Below are 27,745 nucleotides of genomic sequence, written 5' to 3'. Positions count from 1 at the left end.
CACAAATAAAAACAAAACAAAGCATGTAACTTACACTGTTTAAAGACATAGGGGCTGTTTTCACAATAAACAAAAGACACTGATCCTAACCAGTCCTCAAATATGCAATAAAGAAGCAAGCTTATGAAAACTGCAACGTAACGGATATTTTATCACTGCAAAAATAGACTATCATGAGTGTTTCAAGTTAATCAGCTGCAAAAGCACAAAAGAAGTGGGAAAATACAAAAAAAAAAGTACAGAAAGGGCATAAGAGAGGGCTGTAAGCCTAGCTTTTAACAGTTTCAAACACTTGTTTAATAAGCTTAAGAAAGGAAAACTGAAATAACTTTTAAGGGCTGTAACTGAAAAGCATCTCAATTTCAACAGTGATTTAAGTTCACAAACCCTTTCCAAATATTAACAAGTGCAACCTACCTTGAATAATTCAAATAACATATGAAACAAATGAGAAGGTACATAGACTACTTGAATAGGCTTGTTTGGAGCTTTAGCTAAAAAAAAAAACCAAACACAAATTATTTTTTTCAGAACAGTATTTTGTAGCATTTCTATTTACAAGAATAACATGAAACCGCATGTTCTAATTTTCCAAGTGCAAGATTACCTCCATGAAGTAAACCCATAAATTTCAGTTACTGCCATCACCTGAAATAACATTCTAATGATGATTTTCAGAGACATTTATGTCAGCAGAATTTGTTTAGATATGAAACTTCACTAAGCAGTGGTTGGTTTAGTACCGACATAACCAAGACAACTTTCCCACTTAAGTAGGAAACTTTCTTTTTCTTAACACACACAATATGAAAGCATAATACTTGCCGCACAAAAAGATTCTTAAACTAGAAAAATTCACTGTTTAAAAAATCTAAAAACAGCTACATATTTTCCCTTAATACATATAAAATGTAAAGTAGTCGTAAAATTTTTCAAAATAAATTTCAAACAATATCAGAATTTTCTTATTTCAAATCATAACTGAATTGTTTTTCCACTGTTGTCCTATTGTTAGTGTTTTGACAGAGGTGTTATTACTTTAAGAGACACGGTAGTGAAAACTCCTAGGAAAAGGAGACCAAAACAATGCTCTGCATAATTAGCTGCAATGCATCTTGCTGTTTTATTATGTTAATTTTGTCACAGACCATACTCCGATTCTCTTATCACAGAATCAGAGAATGGTTTGGGTTGGAAGGGACCTTAAAGATCATCCAGTTACAAGGCCCCTGCCATAGGCAGCGACACCTCCCACTAGATCAGGTTGCTCAAAGCCCCATCCAACTTGGCCTTCAACAGTTCCAGGGATGGGACATCCGCAACTTCCTTGGGCAACCTGTTCCAGTGTCTCACCAGCCTTACAGTAAATAATTTCTTCCTAATATCTAATCTAAATACACCCTCTTCTAGTTTGAAGCCATTACCCCTCATCCTATCACTACAATCCCTGATAAGGAGTCCCTCCCCATCTTTCCTGCAGGCCCCCTTTAGGTACTGGAAGGCCGCTATAGGGTGTCCCTGGAGCCTTCTCTTCTCCAGGCTGAATGACCTCAACTCTCTCCGCCTGTCCTCACAGGGGAGGTGTTCATCACCAAAACCAAGGCAGACTGATTCGTACTCATTTGAGGCATAACGTACATGTAGAAAACACGCTACTGTTGCTCTTGTGAGGTAATTTGCAAATTTGCTTTCTTCATGTTGATAACAGGCTGGTTTAAAGGAAACAAGTCATTCTTTCCTTGCTTCTTTTTTTCTGAGATCCCACAACTTGTTTACTCTATTGTTGGATCTTTTCACTTAGGTCTTAAAATGAATTTTGCATTCTGCTGCAGCACTCGGTACTTTTAGCTCTAAAATCACTCAGTTTTGGAGGGGGGAAGGTTGGGTCCTTTAGTTTCGGGAGAGAGGGGGCTGTTAGTAATGCATCAACGTTGACAATATTACTTTGTGTATAGAAGTATTTCTACAATATTAAATAGTAGTTTGAGCAACATATGTTTGCACATATTACACTCTCCATTTTGAACATTACTTATTTCTGAGACTTTTGTAATTCTTCTGCTGAAGTTTGGCAACGTCTTAGTCCTATGTTTGGACAGCAGTCCAAAATTTGTGACAGGATCACTCAACACTTAACTTAAAAATATAATCTAGCTTTTGTCAATAGAAATTATGAACAAAAAGTCAATACACTGACAAGGATTGTCTCATCAGTTTCATAGTATCCAATTTTCATCTTTGCAATCAATTTAGAACACATTTTCATGTGAGAAGTTTACGACAGGACTTGAAACAGACTATTTAAAAAAAAAATCTAATTTCATCATCTTACACAGAAAAGCTCACCACTGGTGCAGGGACTGACAGTGGAATTTATAAGCATGCTTCAAAACAAAACAAATTTCAGTTCTATTAAAAGATTAGTTAGAAGGCAGGCCTGTTTCCTTCCCAGTTATGAAGATTTTTGACCACTTTTTTTTCCTTGAAGTGATAGTGAATTCAGCAGATAGCACTCTGCATTCAGCAACAAGAAGTAAACATGTCATGATGATCAACTGTAATTCAGGTGCCCATGTAGACACATTAGAAGAAGAAAAGTAACTCTGCATACAGGACTGCAGAGTTCCAACTATAACTTACAATTAATTAACAAAACTAGAAGTCACAGATATCAGAAATGCTTTTTCTTACATACATCATTTATATTAAATTAATTTCACAATTACCATTGAATTCTTCAACTTCCAGATCAGGTGCCACCAGATAGTACTGTTCACATAGCATCTTAGCTGTTTCATAAGCATCTACAAAACAACAGAACACTGGTTTATCAAAATAATCTAGAGATGACTAGCAAAGTTCATCCTGTATGCAAAAGACTACAAGCAGAACACTCATTTTAGTAACTAGTTTACAAGCATGAAACTGGTATCCATTCCAATCCCTTTTTCTCTGTATGCTTATAGCCCATTTGTCAACTAAGGGCAAATTCTATTTAAAGCTCTACAAACAAAAGTAGATTAATAGGCACAAGCTATTTTTCATCTTTGTTCAGGGCCTGAAAACCAGAAGGGTATAATCTTAGGCTGACCACAATATCTACTTATTTGTCATGCCCCAATCACAATTTAATGCTTGTTTTTTCCATCTCAAAAAAAAGGATGACATTGCAACCATAAATTTAGTTTTTCCAAACACAATACTGTTTACAATACTTGATTTTCACAGTCCTTTGGGGGGGAGGATGTCGGGGGGGAGCTGGAATCTTTAAGATTGTTTATTCTTTCCTACTGAACAACAACAACAACGCCTCCCTATAATTTAAATCAGGCTTTATGTAATATCAGAATACAGCAAGAAAGTTCTTAGTGGTTCTAAATATTCACTGGCACATCATCTGCAAAAATATTTTAGAAACAAGCAGCAAGTGCTAGCTTAAAGAGAAACCACAAACTCAAAGATGTTCTAACTACAGTGGCTTAACAAAAGGGACTTCCTCATAATAAGTGTGGGCTAAGAGCAAGCACATAAACAGATGGGCAGTTCTGCAGACAGAGAAATTTGCAAAGATACCATAACAACTGCATTTGACCACCCCCTACATATATACTCTCCCTCCTGTCCAAAGTGACAAAACAAAACAGTCACTGACAAGACTCAGAGCTACGTGAAAAGGACAAAGAATGTAAAATCACTAGTTCCCAGAAAGGGTTGGTTACCTATAATTGTTCTCCTTAGAGACGTCTACAGAAATAATCTAAAATGTGCCCTATTATTTGGGAAAAAAAAAAAAAAAAAATCAGTTGTTCTGACATCTACAAGGCTGGACATACTACAGAAGGCTGACACAAATGCTGCTTAATGTCTATTAAAACAGAGCTAATCAACACTGGAAATGTTCTTCATTGAGTCCCAGGAATGTCTCACAGAATCAGCTATCCAGTAGGAATCTTTAGTGACAAGATGGTCAGCTCCAAAGACTTTCTAACAGGGTCCTGTCATCAGCACAATAAAACATGCCCTAGTAAAAAGATCAAAATTCCATTTAATATCTGAGCTGTACAGAGAACCTCAGCCTGTGATGTGCATAATTTAGGAAAAAAAGATGCAGGAATACCTACACTTATAGAATATTCTAAGATCCTCTCAGAACTTCTGATGGCCTTGGGAATAATCCTTTCTATGGCCTAGAAAAAAGGGGCATAAGAAGCACAGCCACAATCTTGCTCAGGCATCAAAAGCTGAAGATAGCAATGTAGCTAGCACGACCATAAGGCCATCTACATGGGAAAGGAATACGTTAGCACATTTCAAAGGGTTTGCACATCATAGAAGTAGAAATTAGATATGGATTCAGGGGGCAGGAGTTGGATTCTTACTGGGGAGAAAAGCTTCATGGCCTCTGAAAAGCAAATCAATAACTGTGCGGGAATAAACCAAAAGCCCTCAATATGTGGATGTGGAGCAGACACAGGCACTATGCAAGTCTTGAGAGAACAAAGAGGCTCTGAATAAATCCATTTAGCCTCCCTAAATTTAATGTAGAACTCTCACCCATTTTCAAGAAGTAGCCACCCTAATACCCTTGAGATGAACAGGAAGGCACTATCACTTCATGACCGAGCAAAACATCCAGCCCCAAGCAAAACTGTGTCAAACGGAGCCTAAGTGCAGTGTTACATTTTACCATCCTCTAAAAGCCAGCTCTGGCAGAGTACTAAGACTGTAAGCGAGACTGCAAAGTTCAAAGCACTTTTCATGTCGTGGCTAGAGGCAAGTAGCAACAAGAGTGAAGGATCTATCAGTACATCTAAAATTCCAGCTCCAGGAATAAGCCTGGATTTGCTGTCAGCTCAAAAATCTTATTGTAGGACAATCAGTGAGATACAGAGACCCATCTCAGACAGTTTTGGACACAACACTTGGTAGAGCTGCTTGAAGTAAGAAGTGGCTATTTAAATCGTTTCTTCAACGTTTGAAGGGCATACAGAGCTTGTAGCTGCCACATACAGTGCCAAAATCGACATCTTAACTCTGACAAATTGCTCAGAATGCCACCTGTGAACCAGAGCATTTTGGACCTATTACAATATACCAAATGTAAATTAACCCCTCCACCAGTTCTACAAGGAAATGGCCTCAATCACCTTGACTCTAGACAGGCTCTGTCTTTAAGGACACTTTGTTTTTTTGAAAGACAACATTGGATACTGTTTGCAATGCCCTCCTTTTATTAGTGATCATTTCTTCAGATGTGGAAGATCTATTTTAGCTACTGGACTGAGCACCTTCTGACACTATGCACTCCTCTGTCCAAGGCAGCAACTATGAATTTGATGATCAAAACAGATTCAAGCATTGCTATTAGAATGAATATCTAAATAAACAACACAACTGTAAAACATACAATACTGAGGTCAAAGGGGGTAAGATCAGTCAAAAGAAAAGAAAGCTGCTGAAAAAAGGCCGCCTTGAAGCCAAAGAGCTAGAAGGCAAGAAGCCTTCATAACAGTAAAAAGCATCTACACTACAAAGCAAGCTATCATGCAGGTCAAAGTCTGACATAAGAAAGGTTTCCCTCTTACTTCACCAAAGGCTGAGAGAAAGTGAAGGGGAGAAACACATTCTTCCCCTCCTGCAGCTGAACAAACAGCAGTGAAGGACAGAGGGTGGAATTCACTCCTACAGCAAGACCTGTATTTGTAAATAGATACACCCAGAGTGTGAACCTTCAATAAACAAGTTACCGAAGCAGACAGCATTGCCTCGCACCTACTTACTAACATCCTGAAAACATATGAACATTCACAACATTAAGGTAACAGGATTTATTATGCAAACAGGATTTCTAATGCAACTGTGCCAGATCATTCAGGTACAACCATCACACCCATCTTCTATGCAAGAGAGAACAGGCTGCAATACAATCAGATGCACACAGTAATGGGGAGTTTCACTGGAATACCTGTATACCTTACTGAAAGGCCTAACTAAACAAATTGGAAAGTTTCACTTACTCTCAATCTTCTTTAGTACCAGCATCAGATAAGAGAGGAGTACATGAGAACCTGCTTCTAAGTATTTCAGGGAAAAAAACATCTAAAGTTTGTCAAAACACTTAATACCTAAATCTGATATTTAAAAGGATAAAGTTATTAAAAAATTCAATTGTTTTCTTAGTTTTGTTAACATACCAAAAGTTTCTCCATTCCCAATAACGAAGACATTAGCAAGCCTCAATAAGCCCATGGCTTTATTGTGAGCAACTGCAGAATTTCCATTTCTTCTTTTATTTTATTAAATGAATTGAAATGACCTTCAGTCTTTTGTATCTCAAAAACATACTTTGGGGGGGGGGGGTTTAACCATGAAAAACATGAACTTCATCTTACCTTTAACCACCTCTGCCACATTACAATTCGGATCAATACTTCCAATATGTTTGGGATGAGCAGGATTAATATCTCCACCAAAAAGAAGTGCTAAAAGGAAAAAGAAATAGCAGTAAATTGTCTATTACACTTGAAGCAGCCCAGCAAGTTTAAATCTGATAGTATCTGAAACTTAATGGATAGCGCATCATTTTGTAAAAAGATTCTCTAGCAAATTGCCAGAATCCTTGTTTAGGAAGACTAACTGCTTCCCTCATCCTCTTTTTTTTTTTTTTTAACACCCTCTTTTTCTTTTTTTTTTATAGCTGAGTCTAGTTAACACAGAAATAATGGTGTGGACAGGTTAAGATGAAAACCTACATTTCAAAGTGGACTATTAAAAGTTAGATAAAACCAAAATGCCAAATGCTTTATTCATACTATTATGTCAGAATAGCAGCACTCACAACTATGAAAATGTTATAGTAAAAAGGACTGAGGAACTGTAAGACAGCATTAAAAGCCTTTTACGCTCACCTAAGCTGCAATTTCACAGCTGGCACAGAGGTCTCGCTCAACTTTCTCCCTGACTCTGAGCAGTATGCTCCCCACTCCCTCCTTTCCACAAGGGTCTGGCACTCACCAGATCCTTCACCAAGAGTTTAGCTCTCAAAGGAGAAAGATCTTACACTTTTTTGCAGAAGTGATTTTCTGCTATTGTAGCAAGTTAGGCAGCTCTGATATGAAATAGACACAGTATGATATGAGCAAAAGACAAGTTCTGAAAGCTTTTCCTATTCCAGTCATGGTGAGCTAATACACTGGCACACTGCACCTTGCAGAACTGCACTGTAAGAAACTGTCAATAATGTATGAAACAGAAATGCAAACTAAATAAAAACCTGTTTTCTCCATTCTGCTTTCCAATTGCCTTTTTCATCAGTCCTTCAAGATTAATATTTGCCATCACGGATGGATCACTAACATTGCTTAGCAAAGAGAAATTGTACAACTTGAAGCATCTATAAGTGGTTTTAAGTTTCAATCAGTTAAATAAGTGTCCGTAGGAAAAGCCATTTCAGTTCAACAAAATAAGTTTAATATTTTAGAACTAGTGTAAATTATGCTAACACTTGGCTCAAGAACTTTATCAGGACAATGTTTTTGCTTACTGCTAGAACTCTTCTATGAGAGCGTTTTAACTTGGTTTTATGTCTGTCATTTGTCTGCCCAAGTTCAAGTAAAGGATAAGCTGTACATTTATCTCATTTTGCATGGTTTGCCACATGAAAGTTATTTGTGTACACACAGCAAGGCATCTGCTAGTCATATAAAGGTTACTAGAAAGACACAACTTGTAGTAAAATACCTTACACTACAGTTGTCTAGCGACCATGTTATCTGTAGTGTACTACAATTTCTAAGAGCTCATAAAAGCAGAATACTGGGCAGAGGATGAAGCTCTAGAGCTAAAAGGTACAAGATACGCTACAGGAGATCACAAGATTGTTCTTAACTTTATACAGATCACTTTCTGCATGGTTGCACATACTGGTTAATAGGGGCTATGCAAGTAACTCCTTTCCCTCTGTAATATGAATATAAAAAAGTTTATTAGTAACAACAAATGAAACAGAACCTAATGACAAAGGGTGACTAATTCAAGCATTTACTCGTAAATAGGGAACAGGAATTAGAGGGAGACAAAGGGTATAATTTAAAACTTAAGTTAGAAATAGTCAACCTCTTTAGAAAGCAGTAAAGTTTAGATAACTGGCTGAAAAATCAACAATAAAAAGACATATCACGCATAACCTATTCAAAATTTATGGCACCCTTGCATTTCATTATGAAATAAATGTAAGCTGTACAAACTATGCTGAGAGATTTGTGAGCAGAAAGATAAAAAGATACAGTTACTCTACTACTATCTAAAAATACTTCATGGATCACTATGCAAGCTGTCTCTGCCAACAAGATTAAGTGACAGCCACGCTGACAAAGCCTGACAATTCTAGAATAAAGTGCACTGGTGTTTTGGATTCATTTCTGGTAACTGTGAAGTACCAAATTAACCAGTTGCCAGTATAGCTTTTCCCATAATTAGCACAGAATATTAAGAATTAGTCATGAGTGTGGGAAAAAAACCAAACCAAAACAAAGCTATGGCTTCACGTTTGCAAGCAATAACTAATGAGTTTTCAAAGATGAAAAAAGCAACTACTTACTGTGTTGGTTAATAAGCATACGGAAAGAGATGCGGTTGGTGTAGAATCTGTCTAGAAAATACTGGATGTTACTGCTAACAAATGGATCAAAGCCATATTTTTCTTTGTATTCAATCACCCCTTGCGCCATGGTTGGAACCACATCATTGTGTCTGTTCCTGACTTTAATTAAAACATCTAAAAAGCTAGAGGAAACAAAATTAGAAACAGATTGTTAAAAGTATAATTAAACTCAGTATCTCACTTTTGCTTTCAGTTCCTCATAGCATTACCCTTTTATCTGTTTACCATCCCTCCCAGCTAACAAAAAATGATCAGAACAAGAACATAAAAATATAGCAGTACCTAAACAAACCTGTTTAAAGGGAAATACTCAGCCAATCTCTCACGAGGTATGTGAAATATTTTGGGCCTCAAATTAAGTTATTCCTACCCAAAACATTCATTTAAATTAAATCTCTCTTTGCCATTAACAGAGAACAAAAGATTTTCTTTTATTGCTAACATATGCATGATGGTAACTCTCATTCTCTGCAACCAACAGTAGCTGGGAGATGGGAAAGGAAACTCAGGAAAAACAACCTGACTGACCTTCATAATTTCCTAAGAAGTGTTACACTTCATACTTTCTTCCCAACACCTCAACCTGTGCAGTATAACTTTTGAACGCATTTCCTTTACATGCATCTATTCGGGTAATTTCGAATATCAAGACAGGCAATTATTATCAGTGTGACTTCTGTTCAGTTTTCTTTTACACCACTGGATGGCAGAGCGCATACAACAGTGCTCTGACAGTCTCTTTCCCGTGGTGGCTCGGGAAGTTTTAGGATATCACTTCCATCGCTTTTAACAAGCGCTTGTTAACAAGCGCTTACTTTGAAACAGCTTGGCGGATTTTTGTTTCTCCTGCCAAGGCAACTCAACACCTATGATCTTCAAAAGTGCTCATCTTTTTTTTTTCCCCCCACACAAGCAAACTCATACATACTTGAAACGTTAACTATTAATAACTTTCTAAAGCCTAGACATAGAAAATTACTACTACTCAACTCTGCTACGTTCTCCAATATTAAATTAATGTTGACACCACAATGATTACATGATCTTGTTTAAAAGAAAAGCACAGATAGTGAAATGCAGCTTTCAAAAGAAAGCACAGCTGGGATACTCGTTCAGCTATGCCTATATCTGCAAATCTCCAGATCCTTTTAAAAAAAAAATCAACAGCAAAACATTCTCAGTAGAGTTATAACGAACACAAAAAAGAAATGCATTAATTATTTTTATCAAAAGTAGAATATACACCAACTAAGAAAGGAAAGAACATTGACTACCAAAAGTAAAAAAACCCTACCAATTAGTCACCACATTTAAAGCAGATGCATCCTTCCTTTTCATAACCACTTAGCCAAGACAATCATTTGATAGGACACCGTACCATTCTTAACAAGTTAAGCACTTTCAAGATTATTTTTCCCACTCTACACTGCCAGCTCCAAAGGAATGTAGGATTCGTTTTTAACAGTTTTTTCATCATCCTCAGTCTAACCACCAGGTTTTGCCTGTCTTAACAAACAGTTCAGTAGTTTTTCAACACTGATTTGTTGCATAGAAAAGGGGAAGCTTTAACTTATTAATTCCCCAATCTAAATATTATCACAGTACAGAATGATTGTTTTCTTACTTACCAATCTTGCTGACTGGACAGCTTAAAATATTTTAATACTTAAAAGGTTTGTAGACTCTTTTTATGTTTAGTAAGCCTTGATTCTGTGTGATCTGTAACCACTGAGATCTGATGTTAGTTTTTGAGACAAAACTAGTGCTCAGCTGTACTCATGCTGCTTCTCTGTTTCAGAGCAACAAGACGCTAGCTAAAAACAGAGCTGAGAAGCATCTGAAAGACAACTGACAACACTCTCTACTAACTGCTATTTGCTGACAGCTTTGCTATTTGTTTTTAAATACCTCCACTATCCACAATATATACAACATGATGACAAGTGCTCCACAAGGGCAAACTGTTCACTGACATCCTGCTACCAAAGTGTTTAAATATTAAATGCACAAAGCATGCCGAAGGGCAAACAAAGGGCTAGGAGGTTTATCTGCTACAGACCAGCAAATCACAGCTGAAGCTTAGTGTGCAAATACACACAATAAAGGAATTCTTCATTATTAGAGTGATATGACAAGTCTCCCATTCCATCTTCAGAGGTAACAGAGTTCACTGAAGTGTTTCCATCAAGCAGATGCTTTTAAAGGACCAAACACATGAAGTATGTAGGCATGTTTCAAAGCAGTGGGGCAGAAATCAAAATACACTTCCTTAATCTTACCATTTATTCCTTACGAACCCCTCCCCACCCCCCCACCTGAGAGACACAAGGCTTTTACTGTACTCAACTGTGGGAGACCACATCAAGGAATTTTTAAAATGCTCATGGGATTAGCAGGGATGAAAGGGGGAATACTCCAGAATAGCTCTGAAAATTTTATTTAGCAGTGACTGGTTTGCTGATTTTTGTTGGTTTGGTCTTTTGTTTTTTTGTTGTTGTTTTTGTTTTTTGTTTTTTTTTTCAAAATTCAGTGTTTCCTATTTTCAAAACCACAATGAATAAATAATGCAGCTGGTTTGACAGATGAGAAATTATTAATATGAAGCTATTTTAGTCAAGCAAGCTTCAGTGGCTTCTGTATTAACAAAATAATATTTAAGGTGTTACCATTGCTATTAAATTAATTAAGCCTATAGACTTCTGTGAAGACAATTAACAAATGTCACAACACAAGTTATTATTTAAATCTCTAATGACTGTACATATTATTCTGTTTTGATCTATCATCACACTGCAAGCAAAGAAGCCAATATAAAGAAAAAGGGAATTTTTGCTATATCTATTTTATGGATAGTATTATGTGAAAGATTAAAGACAAGAAAGTGATAAGTATACTGGAAAACATGGAACAGACATTCAATGGTTGGTTTTTTTTTTTTGATTTGCTGCTCTTTAAGTGCTAGCTGGTAGCTGAGAATCACCAGAAAGATAGGTACGAGTTCACACTCTGAAAGACTTCTCTACTACAAACTGTAGCTACTTTTGAAGTGCAAAACTAAGTGAAGTAGCATTTCACATTACTTGAAAGTAACAAAATGACATCTTCTTAATCAAATCTACTCCAATACTTAATTATTTCAAACTGCTACCAGAATCCCTATTTTAATCTCAGTGCTCCAGAAAGGAAAGTTACTTCTTGTTTACTAAGTTTCTTGTGTGTATGTTATCTCTAGACCTACTGGCAGTTTACTACTTCAGTTGCTCTCAGTTCCAGGACACTCCCCCTCCACACCCTCTCATGAGAGTGGCACAAGGAGAAAAATCAACAAAGAAACTCATGGGTATAGGGGCCACATGGAGTAAATGTTCTTTGAAAGTACATGTGAACAGCACATTTTACAAACCCTTCAATTTTTAAAAAAACAACTTCTGCCTCTGTGTGTTGATCTGGATGCATATTGACACCATGGGAAATTTCCAACACTTCTGCCAGCTTACACCCTCTACCAAGCATGGACACCTTATCTTAACGCTCCTGCAATCACACTGTTTGACAGAACCGTGGAAAGACTGCCACCCAACCTCTCTGCAGCTTAAGGAAAGATATTTGTGTTATCAAAAATACAAAAGTAACCTGACCCTTTGGCATATGCCCGTACTACTGATAGGGAGAGTAATCTGGCAACATTATATTAAGTCTTCATAAGGCCTGCTAATCAACAGAACATAATAAACAAACTGAAGCACCTCTGAACCTCTTCATCACAGAAACGCTGAGCTGAAAAAAAAAATCCCTTTAAAGAATTTCATCCAGTGTTCATAAAAAAGGTAGATTCATATGCTGAGTTAAGACAAGATAAATATGTATGTAGTTAAGAGTACTTTTGAGAGATGCAGTTTGCCAAGAATATTAAAGTAATAACTAATTACATCGCAATATCCATCTAAACGGCATAGCCTTCAGAAAGCTAGGAATAGATGACATGCAAAGAGAAGGAAATAAATCTGACTTTCTAATCTAAGGTAGCCTACACAATACTGTCCAGAAGAATAAATTTGATCTTTAATCAGATAATGCAGTTTTTGTCTCTTTTCACAGGCCAAACTTCGACAATTCTTACTGTCAAACTCCTAACTGGACTTTACCTTAATAGGTACCAAAAGATTCCCAACATCCTTATTATAAGTACTTAATTACACATAATAAAATAATTGCAAGATTTCAAAGATTTTAAAAAATCATACTGAAATGAAATATTTGATTCATCATCAAATATTTGGTATAATGTACTAATACAGCACATCTCAAACAATATTTCCCATTGCCTTGAAACCTTGTCAAGAAAGCATGTTATCCATATGACAGAATCAGATAATTAGTCTGATAATTATGAACAGACTCAAAAAACAGATCTCCAAGTAAACTGTTCATCAACTATATATATAAAATCTACCTTGGACCTCTGAAGTCCAAAAAAAGCTGAAACTCAGTTACTTAAATACAGAACATCTAAGATGGTACCAGAAGGAACACAACAACCTTGCCTCCACCTGCACATCCAATAGGTTATAGGCTTAACAGGACCTGGGTTACACTTGCCAGGCTCGCTCAGATGCCTAGAACAGCTTATACCATTTCAAAAGGCAACAGACACCTACATTTTGGTAATTTAATCTCACTCAAAATGTTCTTTTAAGTTAAACAGTAGGAACGCTCACTGCTAAACTAGTCAAATACAAATTCTTGTCCCATCAGCAAACAGGCTGTAAGTACAGAATCACAAACTGTAACTGCTAGAGGCAGTCAAAAAGTTCACCTTATTTATTCACTGCAGAATAAGCATGCCTAGAACATCACTGAAAGCTATCTAATCTATTCTTAAAAGTTTTTAAAATGGAATGCTCTACAGCCTTCTGAAATAGTATTTTTCAGGCTGTTCTTGCTAATATTAGAATTTGTACTTTTTGCCCTGTATACAATCTCTCAACTTTAATAAAACTCAGCCATTTTTAAATTCTTCACTTCTTCACTTAAAGCAACCACTCATCCTTTATTACAGTAACTAATTTTTTTTTTCAGACACTCAGACTTCCAGTGTCTCACACTTCAATCTTTTTTGCCAGCCTAAAGAAATGCCCTCAACATTACTCAGAGGTGGAACTCTCCAAGACTCTAATTCTTGTTCCTTTCACATCAATACTGTCCATGTGTGTTAATTTCTTAATAGGTAGCACCCAGAACTGAAGATAGCATTCCAGCTTAGGACTCACACTGAGAAAACAGTTACTTTCCCCTTGATCGACAGCACTACAATTCACTCAGTCTATAATCCTTACAGCTCCTTCTGCAGTTCTGCCACAAAGGGAATTTGGTACTTCTGCACTTGAGTTTTTCCTGCATGTATTGCTTGATACTTAAAAAATAAAGTGTAAAGATCTCAGATACTGTGCCCACAAGCAAAAGAGCATAACATCTAAAATACATTACCTAATAAAACCCTTACTTAACATCACATAACATAGCAGTTAATGTATCTGAAACTAACTGAAGACAAAGCACCATTTTTGCACAGCACAGGCCGCACCTTGCACAAATAGAGCATTTGCTGGACTGCAAGATGATTTATGAAACGCTTCCTACAAAGCACTGCTTGATCAGGCAAGATTTCTGGAGCTTACAAAGAAACTCAAGTTTAAAAGGCAACCTACCCTAAGTAAATTTATCAACCGAACAAAAAACCTGCAAGAAGTAATCTCCTGAGAAAGTTCACTGCTATATGATACAGGGTAACCATAGAGCTTAGTGTTGGGTGTGCATGTCTGTTGGTTTTTTGTTTGTAAGTCTCCCATGCATACAGGGTAACCATAGAGCTTAGTGTTGGCTGCGCGTGTCTGTGTTGTTTTTTTGTTTGTAAGTCTCCGATGCATACGTTGCATCTGTTGTACTCACTTACACATGGTTTTTTTTTTCCTGTTTTACACACACAAATTTCCAGGAAACATTCTAATGACAATTTTAACATGATTTTGTTGATAAAGAAAATTGGCTAAGCTTTCCTTACTTCTCAAAACATAAGTAATATTATTCAATGCAGTGGGTGAACACCAATAATTGAAGTCCATTAAAAAAGCTTTTAGATAAAACCAATTAACACATTGAATGTTTTCAAACTGAAAAAATTTGAAGTATTAATGTGTTAATATACATTATATACAGAGTACTAAGCTCAATATATACTAAAATGACATTTTAGTCATAAGTATTTGATATGCAAGTATATTCTCACATGCATTTTGTCTTCTCGATACATCCTTGGAAGAAGTATTTCATGCCATTTCTTAAAGTATCAGACTGTATAAATGCAAAATATATAATTCAAAAGCACTTAGATTCCTATATTCTGCTCCAGATTGCAATTTTGGCCTTTGCTGCACAAATTCTACCTTACAAATAAGATCACTGTTATCCTATAGTACAAAACCACTTTTTTTTTTTTTTTGAGACAGACTATGTTAGAATGAACCATCACAAGAAAACAAATTACTCACTCATCCAGAACATGAGGATCCTCAGGACTTTTATTTTCATATTCTAAAAGCTCAAGGAAACTCTGCATGTACCTGAAATAAGCAAAAAACAATACAGAAGGAGTTAAGATACTTAAACCTAAATTATTTTTGAATTTTTGTTGATCTTAAGACTACAACCTCATCTGAAACAATAGAAGCACAGTACACAGTGCTCTGCAAAGGCTAAAATGAAGCGGGATACTGCAACAAAGGGAAAGAAAGTAACTGTGATATATTATATTGAATTATAAAGTATTATTTATGACACTACAGTCCACCATTCAGCAAAACCAATACATAAATCAAGCTGAAGTTAACAGGAGCAAAGCCTCTCTTCATGTAGGTCTGCAATTTCAGGTAACTTAGTTAATTCCTGGATCTTGATTTCCTGGTCATCTACTTTGTAGAGGTATTAGTTTGCTCCCACAGTCCTCAGAGAGCAATCCAGCCTTCCTTTCAAAATAATGCTCCAGGGAACACTCCCCAAAAGCCATGCTAACACAGCTGCATCAAGCTGCTCCTACCACAGTACTCCAAAAAAGCACGCCCCTTCGCATACTCCCACATCTGCTCACATTGTGCCTCAGGCCACACGGCAAAACCCTCAGTTTCACTCCTCTTACACAATGCAGCTCTCTCCAGTCCAGACATTCAGCACATGCGAGACATTAACTGAGCCTGAGAGCCACAGAGGTACCACACAGGACCCAAAGAAGTTTTAAGACAAAGTACTACTCAACATGAACACGGTCAGCAAGCTCTGTAGGAAGCCAGCCCAACATCAGTATAAATGCCACCGCCTCACACCATTGGGCCTGAGGACCAGGTATCAGCCCCTCAAGCAGGTGCCTTTAGCAGTACGGATGTAGCTTTAAAGACTACAGAATTGGGACGTATTTCTTGAAGAAAATCACGCAAGGTATCAACCACACCCAAAAAGGTAGGGTTTCAATGGTACCAGAAGGAGCTATCATTTCTCTCCCTTTTGCCCTCTCTTCACTCCTGGTTAAGCACTGCTACTTACACTATGATAACGATCCTATTCAGATGTGCATGTCAACAGCTGAACTCCCTGCCATGGCGCAAAAGCCAGCCAGATAAGTATGTTCGGTTTTTCTAATCATTCTCACCCATGAAAACAACTCAAAGAGAAGTCTAACTGGCTAAAGATAACACAAGAGATAAAAGATAAGCATAAAGCCTACATAAGGAAAAAGCAAAATAGGTGAGCAAGCCTTTCTCCTTTCAGTAGCAGCAACCCAGTAGATCAGCTCTACAGAATGATATGTACATAAGCTCAGTGCCTATGAGACTGACCCCAGTCCCGGAAGCTTAGACAACTTCACATTACAATAAAACCTCTTTTGGTAGCAGTTCTATGTTAAGATAGGCTTAAGCAGGCCATGAAACTTCACCCTACATCTTCAAGCTACAGCAAAGCCTAAGACAGCACTGCTGTCTACACAACTCCCTCCAGAACTACATGCTGCTACTCCGCCCCCCCCATTTCAGTAGCAGCCACCCGGCATTTCTCATGGGAGACTGACATTTTCAATACGGTCAGCACAGTAACACTAGCTCCTGTCCCTCTGTGTGTTTTTGCCCTCCTGCAGCTGTCACAAATAACTACAGAAATCCCCCAAACATTTGTCAGTTACAAGTTTGGGAAGTCGCTGCTGTCTCCAGCAATGCTTATTTTAAAACAGGTTCTTTTACACTGCTAAGAGACAGTACCAGTTTAGAACAACCATCACACCACACTCCCAGGAATTCAAGAAGTTATCTAGGGTCACTTCAGGGGACAGGCATAGAATAGTAGAATTATTTTGGTTGGAAAAGACCTTTAAGATCATCAAGTCCAACTGTAAACCTAGCACTGCCAAGTCCAACACTAAACCATGTTCCTCAGCACCACATCTACCCGTCTTTTAAATACCTCCAAGGATGGTGACTCAACCACTTCCCTGGGCAGCCTGTTCCCATGCTTGATAGCCCTTTCAGTGAAGAAATTTTCCCTAATATCCAATCTAATGCTCCCCTGGCACAACTTGAAGCCTTTTTCCTCTTGTCCTATCGCTTGTTACTTCGGAGAAGAGACAGACCTCCACCTCGCTACAACCTCCTTTGAGGTAGTTATAGAGCGCGATAAGGTCTCCCCTCAGCCTCCTTTTCTCCAGGCTAAACAACCCCAGTTCCCTCAGCTGCTCCTCATAACACCTGTTCTCTAGACCCTTCATCAGCTTCGTTGCCCTTCTCTGAACAGGCCCCAGTACTTCAATGTCCCTCCTGTAGTGAGGTGTCCAAAACTGAACACAGTACTCAAGGTGAGGGGACAATCACTTCCCTAGTCATGCTGGCCACAACATTTCTAATGCAAGCCAGGATGCTATTGGCCTTCTTGGCCACCTGGGCACACTGCTGGTTCACATTCAGACAGGCTGAGACAAAGGTGGCAGTAACTTAAGGAGCCATAGCCCACTACCCACTGAAGAAGAGTTCCTGAAAAGTGCAACATTTAGCAGTTTGAGAGATACTGAAGCAGTTGTAACTATGCAGGGACAGCATACATGATGTGGGGGACAAAGAGGCAGGGGACAAATCATCAGGACCGCCAGCTGGAGGAGGGACTGAGTTTCTGAAAGACTGAACAACAACTCGTCTCCTTTGAGAATGTGTGCTTGCACACACTCGCCCTTTTATTAATTCTCACTGGAAGAAGCTGCTTTACTCTCTGAACTCAGCTGCTTCACCTACAAGACCTAAAACAAACTATGATCACCCTCACTCCTTTGTTGAAAAGAGGTACGTGTTCTTCAACATCACCTGCCTCATGTGAATCAAGGTCAATCAAGTTAATCATGAGTACAGGATGGGAAAAAAGGTACCATTACTACAGTGAGAAAAACAGTAATAAACAATCAGCAAAGGAACTCCAAAACGAAACATGGAAAAGTGGTGGACAAGGCATTGAAGCAATTCAGGGTGTGATCAGTTTGGCTCTATGAAGGCAGTAAGATGAGTTTTTGACTTCTGGCTAAACCAGGTAATGTCATGCAGAAGCAATGCTCAAGGCCCATTCCTGTGCGCAATTTTGCTCTGCATGTAGTGAATACATGACACTCCACAACCAGTCTTTGCTACCTCCTTCACCATTTCCTTGATGGGTGATAAGAATATACCCAAGTCATTCAATCCATATTTGTTCCAAGGAGGAAAATGACTTTCTGGACTTTTTCTGTGAATAGAGAAAAGGGTATGATTGATGTGGCGTCCTTTTCTTGCAAATATATTTAGGAATGAAAAAAGCCAGGTAACTTGACTTAAGACCACCAGCGTTGTCAGACTGGACTAGTTCCCTCAGGCTGTGGGTTGTAACGTAACAAGAAAGCTTAGATCTTCCTTTGTAATTAAATAAATATTTGCTGTCTTAAATTTGTTTGTGTGGTAAAAGGAAGTCCGGAAAAAATATTTATTTGATTCTACAGAAAGAAACAGTCTACCTAAAAAAATACCTGCATGATTCATATGAAAGAGTCTTATTCTATTCCTCAAATATAGGTTGATCTCTTGCCACTCGATGACTGTGTCTACATCAATCTGTGAAACCCAAAGTACCCACCATGACCTGAACCAACAAGTGGGCCAAAATGCTATGATTTCTTCAGCACAGGCAGAGCATAACACATGCCAGGAGGTAGACTATGAACTGTCACAAGCACCCTCCACACTGTAAAGTGTTTCTCATATTACATAAAGGGCCAAATACTGTAGGTGTCAGCAAGTTTGTCAACAACCACCTCTTCTACTGTTTATGCTCCCCTCCCCCATCCTTTCAAACCTTCCTCCTGGTTTGAAATCCTTTCTCTTCCTACTTTAATTTCTGTTGCCATTGTCCCTGTTTTGTGGAGGCCTTTCTATCTTTTCTTTGCCCTCTCTGTTTCTCCCCACACTCTCAGTCCACCCTTCTAACATCCCATTTTCACAAAGCCAACAATAGCCCTTCCTGCCTCCCAGACCATCCAGGGCTGCAAGCCAGCTTTCCAAGGGAATTCAGAATCACGGAATCCTTTAGGTTGGAAGACAACTCTTGAAATCACCTAGTCCAACCTCCTCGCTCATGTAGGGTCAGATACAGCATGCTGTCCAGGACCATGTCCAGTGGGGTTTGAATACCTCCACAGATGGAGATGTCACTGCCTCTCTGGGGAACCTTCTTGTGGTGTTTGATCACCCTCACTGTAAAAAAGTTTTTTTCTTATGTTCACATGGAATTTCATGTGCTTTAATTTGTATTCATTGCCTCCTGTCACTGAGCACTACTGAAAAGTCTGGCTCCCTCACCTTCATTCTCTCCCATTAGGTATTTATACACACTGATAACATCTGTCCTCTTGCCCACCCAAGCTTTCTCTTCTTCAGGTTGAAGAGTCCAGACAGCTTTCTGAATATCTCTAAGGAAATACTCAGCTCTCTGCTTCTTCCCATATGAAAGATGCTTCTGTAAATCTGTGTCATGAAAGAAGTGACAGCTTTTCGTGTGGCAAAGTAAGAGGAGGTTATTAGGAAGCTGCTCAGTCCCATCTGTCACCTTATAATATTACAACATCCTGCTTCTGAAGATCCAAGACAACCACCACACTTAAAAAGCACTTGCTGTATTGCTTCTCACTACAGATCTCCTACCAGAAATCTCAAACATCAGCAATCCTGTGCTGATGCTAAGGGTAAAACAACAATGAGTATTTCTGGTACTGAACATAGCTGATACCTCATTTTTCTGCTGTGTGGATTTGATTGGTTGCCTACCATTGCTGATACGCTGTATTAAGATTCATACTCTCTGTTAGCTTATTGGGACATTGGTCCTAAGACTGCTGCCCCTGGAATAATCAAACATCACTACTCCTATGTTGAAGGATCAGCACTTTTAGTAGAGTATCAGGCAGGGGCAAGCCAAGTGTTTCTCATTTAATGCAGGAAGTAATTGTGCAGAAAACTGTCTCGGTCAGAAAAAGACTAAAGCAGGGCTCAACCAGAAAAAAAGCTGCGAAACACTGTTACCAGTCTTCAGTGCAACCAGCAGACAGAACAGCGTCGGAGGTCATTACACTGCAGGCTCAACATAGCACCAATGAGGAACTGAAAGTTTCTGAAACAAAGGAAAATTACACAAACTAAATGCTCTAAACTAAGGACATTTATAGAGGAGCTGAAGTAATTTCTCTTTATTCTCTGTGGTGATGGAGAAACTATAGAAACAGGTAATGCTTTTCCTTTAGATAGAATTAGCTACAATATTTAGATGTCTCTTTCTGAATCTAAAGTAAATTGAGATTACTTTAGAAATCAAGTTCATCAGCCCAAGCACTGTATTCAGCAAGTTAGAGGAACCAGCTCAGAGAAAAAGTTAACTTCAAATCTTAAGTTATTCAGATTTCTATCACTTTTACTATTTCATCCAATCCCTTGACTAAATAAAACTAGAAAAAAAGTAACCTTAAGTCAAACAAATCTAACCCACTGTCCAATGCTTACCACTATACATCACCCAACTTGGGATGCTCTAATACCCTGTATATTAGTGCAAGTCTCCACATAACTTGGAGCTGCAAATGCTGCACATCATCTTTTTTCCAGTTGATTTACAGTTTTTACACAAAATTCATCCTTCCACTCCCTCCCAAACAGCTCAAAATTAAAGAAATTAAGTAACAAAACCTTGTTTAAAAGGAAACATATAACTCTGATTAGCTGTAATAAGTAATTCAAACATTGTCTTAACTACCACCAACAGTACACTCTGCCTAAAGGTGAGGAGTCAGCAATGCAGTTCACTCCTGTAACAGCTAGTTTGTATAAAAAAGGTCATTCCCCTTTCAATCATTTATTTCCTTCACTTTTCTTTTGATTCAAACTGCGGGAAGGTGGTAACTACAGAATTTATCAGGCACTGAAAAGCAAAACCTTGTGATGTTTTATAAACACTTCACACACAATTACCAGCCAGCTAGAATAAAGGAGAAAAGTAGTAGAATAATGGATTATTTGCTATATTATTAGTAAATGAATACAACTATACAGAACAAATCTACAAACAAAAACCCCAAACACCCAGCAAAGATTAAAAGAAAAGAATGTCAGTTACATTTTGCCATTTTCAATGAGTCATCAAAAGCAGAAATCAAAGCCTATAACCTTCAAATCTGTTGTCCTTCTGGTGTTTAATTTATCATCACAATATGTTACAGTTCATTGGGAAAGCTCTTTAGTTTCAAGCACCCTTTAGCCTTGTTCTTTTGTTAATTACTGCCAGGTAGATTGAATTCTTGTTAGTCTGCCAAATTCTAGAATGGCGCATTTCATACATGAAATCACTGTAAACGGACATAGTATTAACTCCAGATTTACCTTTTTTTTAAAAAAAAAAAATCAAACAAACAACTCATGCAGGATAACTTTGTTTTTTTCCTCTATGTGTATTTCACTAAGGTTTTCCAAAGAACTAAAAAGATAAAATATATCTCCACGGTAACACAATCTTGTTAGCATAATCTGAATGTAAAAAATAGAGGAAAAACAATTATCAATCCCCAAACTATACCGATTTCTCTAATGAGTTGTGCTGGGTTTGTCTGGGTGTCATGGTTTGGCCTCAGCAAGCAACAAAAGAACCACGCAGCCACTCGCTCCACTCCCACAGCCGTGGGAAAAATCTACCGAAAAAGGCAAAACTCGTGGGTTAAAATAGTGCAAGTTAACAGAACAGCAAAAGGGAAGATGAAAACAAACCAGTAACACCAATAAAAGGATATAAAGACGCTATTACAGTACTGCCACACAGTGCACCGTCCCCGCCCGCCCCACCGCAGCCCACCCCCGAGTGGCAACTGCTCTCCTCACCCAGCTCACGCCTCTGATAGCCCAGGCATCAGTCACATGCGATGGAATACCTGCCCCCTGCCGGCTCCTGGGGGAAATCAACCCCATCCCTGCCGGAACCAGGACACTGGGATAGAGTTAAGTTTCTTCACAGCAGCTAGTATGGGGCTATGTTTTGGATTTGTGCTGGAAACAGTGTTGATAACACAGGGATGTTTTAGTTTTTGCTGAGCAGTGCTCACACAGAGTCAAGGCCTTTCCTGCTCCTCACACCGCCCCACCAGTGAGCAGGGTGGGGATGCACTAGAAGCTGGGAGGGGACACAGCCAGGACAGCTGACCCCAACTGGCCAAAGGAATATTCCATACCATATTACATCATGCTCAGCATATAAAGCTGGGGGTAAGAAGAAGGAAGGGGGAGGATGTTCAGAATGACGGCATTTGTCTTCCCAAGCAACCATGACATGTGATGGAGCCCGGCTTTGCTGGAGATGGCTGAACACCCGCCTGCCAATGGGAAGGAGTGAAAGAATTCCTTGTTTTGCTTTGCTTGCACGAGTGGCTTTTGATTTACTTATTATATTGTCTTTATCTCAACCCACGAGTTTTCTCACTTTTAGTCTTCTGATACTCTACCCTATTCCACCAGGGGGGGAGTCAGCGAGTAGCTGTCTGGTGCTCAATTGCTGGCTGGGGTTAAACCACAACATGGGTCTTTCCAAGGAGATAAATGGAAGTTTATATCTTTTTCCAAGGAAAAGTACTAAAGAAAAGTAGAGCAATTTGGTCTGGGTTAATTAAAATGTGAATTTTAGATATGACTGAGTGGCATATTGTGCAACCCTCACACTCAGTTTAGATATTTTACAAGCTGTGACGCTATCCATTATTTGTTTATTGTAACTATTTTCTCTCATTGCATTAGTGATGACATCCTGTATTGTACAGTTCTGTCACATGTTCAATATCCTACCTGCAGTGCACTTCAGCTATAGAGTGCCCTCTGAAAGCTGGCCAAAAAAAAGGCTCACTTCTGTGGAACTAGGAAGTTGCCCATTTATTTTGGAAAACTGAAAATAAGTTGTTGCTCCCTAGCACACTGGTTATTGATCTGTTATTTGGAATCACCACAGTTCACAGCCAGAACATATAAAATGTGTTATTATTTTGATACACTTTATTCCTTCCCTTGCTACTCCATGCAAAACATACACATAAACAAAGTTATAAACTCCAACTGGGACAGAGCTAATGTTTTACTTTAGCACAGACTGAAACGTAAAACTTTTTTTTGTTCATAGTTCGCTCTATGGGTAATGCCAGCTTTATTCAGAAAAAGCGCAGCTGAGTGGCACAACAGAATGACAGCCGTCTTGCCTATCCTCGTTGCTGCACACATCAGGCTAAGGAACACAGAAAGGAAGGAGAAAAAAAAACCGCACCTTTCCTGAGAGCAATCAGGCAATCGGTTGAAAAATCTGTCAGGCAGCGCAGTGGTACAGGAAGCAAAGTGCCTACACCATGACCATGAAGATGGACTAGAGAACAGAGAGGAGAATGGGATTTGCCTGCACCAGGGAGCATTTTCTCTGAAGTGTCAAGATGAGGTTGCTTCCCAAGGGACCTATAAGGGATTAGGAAATTCATGCAATCCGAAATGTCACTGCCTGGCTGGACAGAGGATTGACAGGAAGTGACCCATGCTGTACAGCAGGCGGGGTTAATTTGTTTTCTTACTCCACCAAATCCATCTATTTACAGAGTCACCTTACTCTAATGAAAGATTAGGAGCTTTTTGTAATTTTTGGCATTCTGACATTAAGGAATAGACTGAGAACTCACATTTTAAAGCTCCAGCTAATTTGGAGTCTTGCCAAAAGCACAAAAAAACATAGGCTTCTAGTGCAAAGCAGTACTGTAAATAAATCATAACTATACAAATTACTGAAAATTAGCAAATAAACAGATTAAGGTGAATAATGCATCAAATTATGTCTTTGCTCACTTGTGGCAAATGTACATCAGACTTTTTGTTTGTATATTAATAAATGGTCAAGCTTCCTCAACATATAGCATCGTAAAAATAGCGGATCCTGAAATCTGACCTGAAATGAATTCTTTCTTGAAGTATGAAACAAGTGTGTCATGAAGACATTTCTTCATTTTACACAAAACAGCCAAACAGCTAAATTTATATTTATTTATTCTACTGCACAAAACTCAGGAACGTCTCTCTAGGTATGTCTAAAATTCAGGTTAAGAAATTATAAATGTTTCAAACCTTGCAATCAGCATAGCTGCATAATATTCAAGGTTATTCACACAGAAGTTAATAAAACTGTGTTGTTTTGGTCTTCTCAAAAGCTAACTGATACAGTAAATTTTGCCCAAGGTTCATCACCAGTATATCACAAGGACTTATAATCTACAGGTAAATGTCTAAAAACAACTCAAAACCTCTAAGTAGAAAAATAAGAAATAAGTTCTTTAAAGTCCACATTTATAAACCGGAAAACAACATGTTACAATTACTTCTGACATAGGATCACAAAATATATTCTTATATAATCTCAGTGAAGATATTTCTTTCCACAAAAACTAGCTAACTGAGGATCAAAATCAAAAGAACACTATGACAAACACTGATTTCAAACTTCCATCTCTGGGTTGGATGTACACTTGAACATCTTCATCACATTGAAGTCTGATATTTTGACGCATTTAACAGAAAACTATCAGTCTACAGCTGTGATACTGCAAATCACATCATATAAAATAGACAATTTGGACAAGTATCTTCGAATCACTATATATTCTAATACACTCCAGACTGCGTGTGTTTGGTGTTTTTTTTTTTTTAATTAGCAGTTTCTATTGGAGCTGCAGAAGTCATCCCATGAATCCTCAAACCTCTAAGCAAAAATTCTGAAGGGAGCTTCCGCCCTAAACACCTATTGAAGTGATCCAAATGTTGTTTGACTCTATTAGCAAGGCAGAAGCATTTACCACAGAACATACAATTGGACTACAAGAATTATGCTGTAGAGTCACTACAGAAAAATTATTTTCTTTTCTTCATTCACCTATCGTCCACATATCAATAAAGAGAGCTTCACAAGTCATCTAGATCGGAAAAGCCTAAAAGGCCTATATATTATCTACTCTTTCCTATTTGGTATAACAGCTTCTGGTAACATCAGACAGACGATACAAGCTTTTAGTCCTTGCAAGCTGCCACTTAACCACAAAGTGATTGCTATTGCATGGCTCCACAGCATTCACATTTATTTGAAGCACTTAATTACTATGTTTGAAGTGGTCATCAAGACAGTTAGTATTACCTTTCATAGACAAATATGTTTAAACCGAAGTACACAATACCACATATCCTAATTTATATTTTCTAAGTCTGAAACTTCACAAATACGAGATCAAACCCAGCAGTCGATGCACAGTCAACATGGAATTTCTTGGCTGAAGGGCTCTGACTGAAGTTAACAGAAGCGTACAACGTTAGTTACAACTCGCACACCTAATAGATAAGCTGTTATTCACAAAGGGAAGTTTGCGAAGACATTTTTACATAAATTCTTTGGATCAAGTATTTGCAGATAAAGAGACAATAAATACCCCAGGAACAACAATTTTTTAGAGCTTAATACATACAAGGCAGCAGTCTCCAAACCTCATTGAACATGCAAGCAGGCTAGAAATTAATTACTGTGGAAAAGATGACAAGACTTTGAATCACTTTGGATGTACACTAGTTATTACGATAGAGAATATTAATTACTAGTCCACACCAGATTTGTGTCCCATTCCATAACTTCCACTGAATATGAGGTTATGTTTTTAAAGATTTAGCAACAAGAAGAACAGATGAGGTTTAAAATTTCTTTCAGTATTTTCAACTAAGAAAGAGGAAGGAGAAACAACAGCTACTTCAAGAAGTCATGGGTGCAACACAGTAAGAAATATTTAAAAAGCTCACTCTTGCAAGTTACTGACTGATTCTAAATATCTAGGAGACAACAGTATGCTTTTACTAACTTACACGACTAACTTACACATTCTTATTTCTAAGATCCATATTAGAGTATTTACTTAACATTAGACAGAAGAAAATGAAACTTCATTTAACAAGAAACACGTTATAAACAATTCAAGGCAGAAAACAGACTTCAGTTTAAGACAATTCAAGCTGAGTTGCAAGTAAAGCAACACATACAGTGTTAGTTTTACACTTTTTTTTTAAAACTTACCAACTCTGTACTAGCCCAACTGAAGGCCTGTTAAGTAAGTTATCAGGCAACAAATTGACTTCTCTCATGGTGTTGGCTAGTCGCACAGGAAGTTCTTTCCGCAGGAACATGTATGAAGTCTTTTCACATGCATTGTCACGACCTGTTAGGAGGAAAAAACCACAGATGTCCACTCCAGCAGATCAAATTTTAGACTTCCCAGTGCTAGATGAATAAGAAAGACTTGTGGAAATAAAACCAGTTTAAAAATAATTTCTTTCACTACCCACTTTCACTTCCCTCTCACTCCCAAGACACATATTATACATTTACCTTCCTAGAGCTTAACTCCTTTTACCTGACATTCTTCCTCATTTCACATCATCTCACCTTCTCTCCTATAAATAAAAATCATCAAATACCAAAGACTTGATATAAGCTGGAAATAAGTCCCCAAAACAATATGATTTTTCTACTCAGGTAAGCTTTTAAAAAGTGCGTGCTGCACACATAATGGAGGGTAAGAATTGAAAACAAAGGGACAAAACAGAATGGCAACACCTGACTGACACTTTGTCACAAGCTCTTCAAACCTACCAAGTACTTAAACATTTCAGCAGCACCTGGAAAGACCAGCAAAGGTCATCGTGCCTCCTAGGTCTAAACTACAAGATGCTTACTAGCCACCTGGAAGGTAAGTGCAGTGCTCATCACCACATTCCAATTTGGAAAAGATTTAGCTGAGATTATCTTGGACTTTCACTTTTAAAACTGACTTTTATCCAGCACAATATTTTGAAAATAAAACTTTAAAAAACGCCAAACAGCCAGAAAGCAAATAAAAGGGATCTTGCAAAATAACAATACTTTGCTGCAGACCTAGTTGGAACAGTGACCGTTCTCTGGAGCCACCCTATGTGAAACAGAAGGCTGACATGACTAAAAGCATTCTTAAGATAAACCAGTTACTGGAGATACCTATAAAACTTTAACTACAAGTATTTGAAAGTATGGGACATTAAGACTCCTGCCCAAATAGTTCAGATGGAAGATCAGACCTGACTTGACGTACTGTTTTGTATTTTAGTGTGTTTCATAAGTGGGGGAACTCCCCACCATAATTAATTTCTAAACAGTCCAGGTAAATCAAAAGAAAAAAAAAATATCCATGTTTTACTTGTAATGAACAGTCAGTATTCTGCTTTTGTCTAGAAAGACAGCAAATGTCTTTTGTGATGATAACCAGTACAACTGCCTGCAAAATTTGTGAGTGAAGGCATAATACAAGAGCTACAAATTATCTTCAAGCAAACCACAAAGTGTTAAAAGCACTACTAGGCACATAATCACTGAGATTTGCAATTTGAAAGATTCAAGTACAATGTAACCAGC

The 27,745-nt window shown here is 38.0% G+C and overlaps 1 protein-coding gene across 1 annotated transcript in view; it reads right to left on the bottom strand.

The window, feature by feature from the left end:
- PDK3 (pyruvate dehydrogenase kinase, isozyme 3) overlaps positions 1-26,511 on the bottom strand; it is a 35,410-nt gene extending 8,899 nt beyond the window's left edge. Inside the window, exons 1-6 of the mRNA XM_009893111.1 lie at positions 26,375-26,511; positions 15,211-15,282; positions 8,600-8,784; positions 6,393-6,482; positions 2,727-2,804; positions 418-494 (exon numbers count right to left, since the gene is read on the bottom strand). Coding sequence (XP_009891413.1) covers positions 418-494; positions 2,727-2,804; positions 6,393-6,482; positions 8,600-8,784; positions 15,211-15,282; positions 26,375-26,484 — 612 coding nt within the window. The 5' untranslated portion in view covers positions 26,485-26,511. The remainder of the gene's footprint in view (positions 1-417; positions 495-2,726; positions 2,805-6,392; positions 6,483-8,599; positions 8,785-15,210; positions 15,283-26,374) is intronic.
- Positions 26,512-27,745: the final 1,234 nt, after the last annotated feature.

Source organism: Charadrius vociferus, unplaced genomic scaffold (assembly GCF_000708025.1).
Source record: "Charadrius vociferus isolate BGI_N301 unplaced genomic scaffold, ASM70802v2 scaffold169, whole genome shotgun sequence".
Taxonomy (NCBI): Eukaryota; Metazoa; Chordata; class Aves; order Charadriiformes; family Charadriidae; genus Charadrius; species Charadrius vociferus.
This window is presented reverse-complemented; position numbering and strand designations above follow the sequence as displayed.